Raw genomic sequence first — 7,118 nt, 5'->3', positions numbered from 1 at the left:
TTTCACTCTGCAAAGCCATCAGGTGGCCTCTGAGGACACTTTTCTGGTCGCTGCACCTCATAAGAAGAATTGTATTGAATTTTAAATTGTGTTTTTGAGTCAATATTTTTAACTCGTGACTGGAGAGAGAAAAACGGGAGGCCTGCAGAATGATGCTTCTGTACTTCCAGCTCTCTCCCCCGCATTGTTTCCTCCCACTGGATCCCAGGCCTTCTGGGGAAAAAAACCAAAAAGCAGGGTGTGGAGGGACAGGGACCTTACAGCCTCCAGCCTGGCACCAGTGCATATCTTATCAGCCAGCCTCTGCTTGGGCTCAGCAGCAGACCTGTCCGTGTGCACACGTCTTCTCTGGGCAGGTCCAACAGTTATCAGCACTCCTTATTGCCAGGACCCATGAGCCAGGACCAGCAGAGTAAGCAGGTACCGGATTGCAGCGGACCGATGTCCCCCAAAGTCAAGAAATCCCCCAGGATGCCCAAGTGCTCCCGCTGTAGAAATCACGGATACGTGTCTCCACTGAAGGGACACAAGCGCTTTTGCAACTGGAGGGACTGCCAGTGTCCCAAATGCAAACTGATCGCGGAAAGACAGAGAGTCATGGCGGCCCAGGTAACTCAGTTTAGGCGCCCGTTAGCGCGGCTAGCTGCAGCTGAGAACAAAACTGCTTTTTAACACCAAGCCAAAGGTTTTGTGACCACACACAGCCACACAGGCTGTTTGGGACTTTCTATTTATGTCTGTGGACTTTTAAACCCTGTTTGCTGCGGGTGAGTCTGTTCATTAGTAATAACCACCCAGAAAGCAGCTAGCCAAGTTCGTACAGAGCTAACAGTTAGCTGCCTGACGGAGCTAAAGTTCAGGGTTAAAATGTTCCAGCAGCTGCTCACATTTATAAGATACTTACAAAAAGCAAAATGAATTCATTTGTAACTTTGTAATTTAAAGTGACAATTTAAGAGTTTGTAAAATAACATTTTAAATGTATTAAGTTACTAAAAATAACCACATGTTTTTTTTTCCTTTCAAAGAATATTTTTGTTGGTTCTTCCAGTATTTCCCCCACATTGATATCTACTGTTTTTTCTTTGAGCTTCTTTAAATCCATGTTGTTGATTCTGCTCTCTTTTTTAATGATCTATCCTGTAAAGAACGCTTTAATAACTGAAGTTTATTGTCTTTTTTAAATAGACTGTATTTAATCCTATTGAAAACCTTTTTTTTTAGCAGGAAACGCAGCAAAATTTAGAAATCAGTGGCTTTTAAAGTCAGTAGTGCTGGATAATTTCCTCATTTTCTAAAGAACAGATGAATAAGTTGGTCTAGCGTGGTCAGGTGTGTGAAAACTGATTTGGAAAACTGTTTAAAAAAGTTATTTGGAATTTCTGCTTGAAAGTGACTCTTACAGAGAACTGATACTAACAAAATGAGCAGATAAAGAATTAAAATGTCTTTTTAACTGGGTAAAACATCATGTTTTACTCGTGACCCTGAGATACATCGATGCACAGAGCTGTCAGTTTACAGAAAGCTGAGCTGATCACCTGATTGATTACACCAATCATTGATTGATTGTTTGTTAATTTATTTCAAACATGTAAACAATATACAGGTACATTTAGAAAAGAAAATAAGAGAGAGAAAAAAAATACTATACAAAAATCAATACATTTCAATATTGCTACCATTCTGATTCATTTACACGTTGAAAGGGAAGAAGTACACACTTATTTGATCCCACCCCTTTGCCATAAATTATCATTCAATATTTAGTCAGCTTCCTTACTGATATAATTTGTAATAAAAATGGTGAACAGATTTCTAATATACTATATCCTGTACATCTTTTAATAGAGACATTCACATAATTTCAAGATCATATTTTTACAACTCTTTTTGAACTGTTTTGTGTTTGGACGTTGCTGTAATTCCATATTCAGACTGTTCCACAGTTTCACTCCATGAACAGAAACACAAAAGCCTTTTCTTGTAGTACGGACCTTCCCTGTTTTGAAGTTACAAAAACCCGTTAAATTATAACTTGCTTCTTTTAAAACAAACATACTCTGAATATTACCTGGCAGTTCTTTATTTTATGCTTTGAATAAAATTTGTGCTGTTTGGAATTTTACTAGATCGTCAATTTTCAATATTTCCTACTGCAAAAACAGTGAGTTTGTATGTTCCTGTAACCTGCAGTGTGGATGATTCCGACTGCTTTTTTTGAAGAGTAAAAAGTGACTGTAATGTTTTATAGCTGTTGCCCCAGACCTCTGCACAATAGCTTAAGTATGGTGAAACCAGTGAACAGTAGAGAATATGAAGTGATGTTCTGTCGAATACCTGCTTTGCCTTGTTTAGTACTGCAATGCTTCGTGATACTTTGGCATGAATATATCTTACGTGAGCTCTCAGTTAAGTTTTTCATCTGTTATTACCCCCAGAAATGTATTTTCACTGACTCTTTCAATATCAACACCATTTATTTGAATCTCAGCATTTGTATTTAAACGACTATTTCCAAATAACATAAGTTTAGATTTATTTAAATTTAATGATAATTTGTTTTTATCAAGCCAGAACTTGACTTTACTTATTTCATATCCTCCAATAAATTCTGCAGATCATCACCAGAGCAAAAAATGTTTGTATCGTCAGCAAAGAGAACCATTTTTAATGCTTTGGACACTTTACAGATGTCGTTAATGATGTTGAATTTTGGGGGGTACACCACAAGCAATGTGCATACATAAGGAGCAACCACCATTTAATTTCACAAACTGCTTCCTCTCACTAAAGCGACCCCTCTGACACCATAACGTTCCAGTTTTCTTATTAATATATCCTGATCTATAGAGTCAAATGCTTTTGTCAAGTCTCTGAATAACCCAGCCACATATTGCTTTTTGTCTATGGAATTTGAGATGTATTCTATTGAATCTGATAGTGCCAATGATGGTGATCTGCTTGATCTGAATCCGTACTGACTCTCGGTGAGTCGTTTATCTATAAATTTTTCAGTCGGTTGTTAAACAGTTTTTCAAGAATTATAAACAACAAAGAGCTGCTGGTTTCATCTCGCTCAGCAGCCAGGAGCGTGTTTTCAATAACATCTTGTTTTATGGCGATATCAACAGTTTATCTGCACACAAACAATCTTATTATTGTCTAATCAGGTGTAATTACAATTTTCAGACGAGCCTCTGTTTAAATCTGTTCTGGGAAGTCAGCAGATAAGGGCAATGTTTGTTTCATGCTCTCGGTTCCTTATCAAACCTCTCCTCCCTTCCAGGTTGCCCTGAGGAGGCAGCAGGCCCAAGAAGAAGAGCTTGGGATGTGTAGTCCAGTGTCTCTGTCCGGTTCTGAGATGATGGTCAAGAATGAAGTTGGAGCAGACTGCCTGTTCTCTGTGGAGGGACGGTCCCCGACACCTACCAGCCACCCCACCTCTGCTGTCACAGGTAACCTCGTGTTACATGGACCTCGTCAGATTTTGTTGTGTTATGAACCTTATTATTAGAGATCTCCAGTGTTTTTAGTTATTAAACAAAAACAAAAACAAAAACAATGCTATTAACGTGTCAAGTGTCTGAAAAAATTCCAGTTAATTCTCTCAAAGACACCTTTTCACCTGTGAGGTCTGGACACAGGTCAGTGTTACTGCCTGCACTTCAGCTGCAGGTCTGAGAAGCATCCACCTGCCTGCACTTCCTCCTTCTCTGTTGTGTGCCTGTCTAGATAAACCAGTTACCCCTCAGTGAATTAATGTTGTTGCTTTTTTAAAATGTTAATTGGTGTTATTGCTAATCCAAGGCTGAACAACATCCTGTGGACTGAACACGTTTCTAGACGAGAACAAGAGACTCCGTGATAACAAAGGACACTAGAAACTTGAAAATATGTCCTTGAGTTTTTCTTCCAGGTTGTGTGGAAGCTGACACAGAAGAGTGTTTCGCTGATAGCGCTTAAATGTGATTTTGGATCAAGGCTGCTCTTATCTTGCACTTTGTATGTTTGTATGTGTGTTCCTTTTATTTTGAGGGAACGGGGGGGTAGAGATGAAGATTGAGGTATAAAAAGGAGTGGAGCACTGTGTGGAGCTGCTGATGGCAGGAGTTGGGACAGTAAATGTGATCATGTTTGGCTCCAGTGGTGCACAGTGTCTTCCCTGTGCAAAGATCAGGGTCTGCCTGGGAAGAATGTGTCCTTGCTGATAAGAAACGTACAAGCGAGAGTGAGTAATGATGACTTAATGGTCATCTTCATCCTGAAAAATGACAATTTTATGTTTGACACCAAGTACAGCTGTCACCTGAAGATGGAGCTGTTGGGCAGCATGTTTCAAAATGAACTCTTTCTGTCTCCTTTAATGATCTGAACAAGTGTAACTTAAATACTGAGAGAAGTTAATTGTTACATTTTAGCATCAGTAAAATGTGAGACGGGCTTAATGAGACTTGTTTCCTTGTTAAAATTGCAACAAAACACAAACACGAGCGTTTGAAAACATCCTGAACATCATATGTTAAATTACCTGACAGTGCTGAAACAACCAGCCACAGACTTCACTCTTCATCCTCTCGGTCTCATCGTGTTTTGTTTGTTTTTGTGTCCAGGGACCCGCTCAGCATCGTCCCCCAGCCCATCAGCCGCTGCCAGGGCTCATACCGAGGGACCGTCTGACCTCCTGCTGGAAACCCCCTATTACAATTTCTACCAGCCTTCGCGCTACCCCACCTACTATGGAAACCTTTACAACTACCCGCAGTACCAGGTGAGCCACAGCAGCGACAGTCAGTGTGATCAGGAGCTAATGAAGGCGTGAGCGTTGGTCCCGCTTGTTGGATACGTTGATTTGACAGGAATTTTAAACAGCTGGGTGAGCTCGGCAGGACAAATCTGTCCGTGTGCGTCAAGCTACAATTCATAATCGTATTACTTTAACCCAGTTACATCAAACGTGACCCGCTACAGGGGATTAACTGCTGTGGCTTCAAATATAAAAGAACCGCTTTTGTGTTGGAATGTTCTTCATGTTTAGGAACAGGTCTGCACATAGTTTATTGTTCGCGTAGCAGCAAAGCCTGTAAAGCAGCATGTGAGAAATTCATGTCACAGAAACGGGAGGTAAGCGGCTTTACGGCGCTTCAGTCGGGAAAGGCTTCGCTTTCACGCCAACTTATCACGAGAGTGTCGTGTTTCTCTCAGACAATCACTGGTGTTAAACCAGTGTTAAACTGGTGTTAAATGATCCTCATTTTAAATGAGTGTTGGTTAGATTGGCACTGATTTGTTATATATGTAGACAGTCACAGCCCAAAAATACTTGTAACTCACAGTTTTGATTATGTTAAACTGATACTTTAATGTCTAAATTCCAGCCTCTTGTTGGGTTTGTGGCTATAAAGAGATCTCACAGGTCTGCTTCACTAAGTCAGTGTGCAGGCTACACTGCTTTTATTTGCCAGTTACTTTGGACTACATAAACAGGAAAGCCTAAATCTGAAGTTGCTTTGCATTTAATCCTCTGGGGTGTCTTCACTCTGTCAGTAGGTCTGCAGCTTCTCAGTCCTCCAGGTCATGGCAGTTTTAAGTGCTTGAACTGAAAACAGCTGGAGTATTTTGATCATTAGGATGTTTCACCCGTCATCCGAGAGGCATCTTCAGTGCTCAAAACTCAGGTAGTTTTTCCCCAATGCAGAGGCCAAAAGGTCGATTCTGTTCATCTTCACGTTTACATCATCATCATCATCCAGGTGACTTCTTCAGTCTCAGCTGACTGCAGGTTTCAACCTTATAAACGTACATTTGCATAATGACTGAAACCAGCCCACTGAAGGAACAATGGGCTGGGAGATCAGTTCATTGATCATTAATATGCAAATCATCATGAACATTGATCAACAACTAGGGCTGAACGATATATCGCATTTGCGATAATATCGCGACATGATCAAGTGCAATTTTCTAACCGCAAAGGCTGCGATTATACTGCGATTATATTATACAATTCATGGGCTGCATCCTCCTGAGGCCGCATTTGTAGACCGATTACGTCACAGCGACGTGCCGAAGGCTGTCCAAATTACTACCATATCCCAGAATTCATAGCGCGGCCCAGCCAAACTCCAGTTTCCAGCAATGGCGGCCGCTACTAAGTTTTAAAATTACTCATACTAATCTTTCTGGGTCACAAAATAAACTTTTAACATATTTTCAGGCGAGAAAGTAGTTGTGTAAACATCAAATATCTGCTCGGTTTATCAAGATATCCCATATTTGCAAAAGTGCTTCGACGTTTTCAGAGGCGTCTGCTACCCACCAGCTCGACAGCTAGCCGGGAGCTCGAGGGTTACTGATGCGGCCGAGAACGGCACAACTCCCGGCACATCATTTTCAGATCACCGCGGAGTTTCGCTGCTCGGGTTAAACGTAATATATAAGTCACTTAGACAACCTAAAAATGTTATTGTTGGGCTTTTTTCAGTGTTTTGTTTGTTCGTGAGTAAATCGGTTTGGCTGAGATTAAAGTTATTAGATTAGATAAAATAAAACTTTATTAATCCCCCGGGTGGGTTCCTCCTTGGTTTTCACACAGCTGACTAAATGTCAAACAGAAAACTTATTAAACAGAAGTATGAGACAGTCGAGAATTTACACCAGTGTCTGGTTATATTTTAGATAGCAAGAAGCAGACGGCCGAGTTTATTAAACTCCACCGAGACAGCGGTGACGCTAATCAGAACTAGCCTTCTGATTAGCTAATCAGAACTAGACCGTCCAATTTCACCCCTTTAAACTTTAAAGGCGTGTTTGTGTGTGTGTTTATACAATTGCTATTATGTTTGCACTTTATGTGTAATGTTACTGACTGCAGAGATCAGTAAGATGTGTGTATTTTTTATTTATTAGTTTTATTTATTTAATATTATTTTTTAATTGAATGACTGTCTAGTAGTTCACAGATGTCGAAAAACTGAGTGTGGTAAAGCCACTGATTTTGTTTATGTATATTTCTGCAATCTGCACATTGTACTGACTTTCATTTTAATGTTTACACCAGGGTTCCTTGTCAGCACTTTATGCTCAGATGTTTGTAAGCTAAAAATAAACTATTGTGT

At 40.2% G+C, this 7,118-nt stretch overlaps 1 protein-coding gene across 2 annotated transcripts in view; it reads left to right on the top strand.

Moving 5' to 3' along the window:
• Nucleotides 1–208: 208 nt before the first annotated feature.
• dmrt1 (doublesex and mab-3 related transcription factor 1) overlaps nt 209–7,118 on the top strand; it is a 35,554-nt gene continuing 28,644 nt past the window's right edge. The window contains exons 1-3 of one of the 2 annotated variants that reach the window (XM_004555629.4): nt 209–609; nt 3,290–3,458; nt 4,614–4,771. In XM_004555629.4, coding sequence (XP_004555686.3) covers nt 394–609; nt 3,290–3,458; nt 4,614–4,771 — 543 coding nt within the window. In that variant the 5' untranslated portion in view covers nt 209–393. The remainder of the gene's footprint in view (nt 610–3,289; nt 3,459–4,613; nt 4,772–7,118) is intronic. The other variant, XM_004555628.5, reaches the window with a different exon arrangement.

This window comes from Maylandia zebra, linkage group LG12 (assembly GCF_041146795.1).
Source record: "Maylandia zebra isolate NMK-2024a linkage group LG12, Mzebra_GT3a, whole genome shotgun sequence".
Lineage (NCBI taxonomy): Eukaryota > Metazoa > Chordata > Actinopteri > Cichliformes > Cichlidae > Maylandia > Maylandia zebra.
Note: the sequence above shows the minus strand (reverse complement) of the source record. Positions and strands in the feature narration are given on the sequence as shown.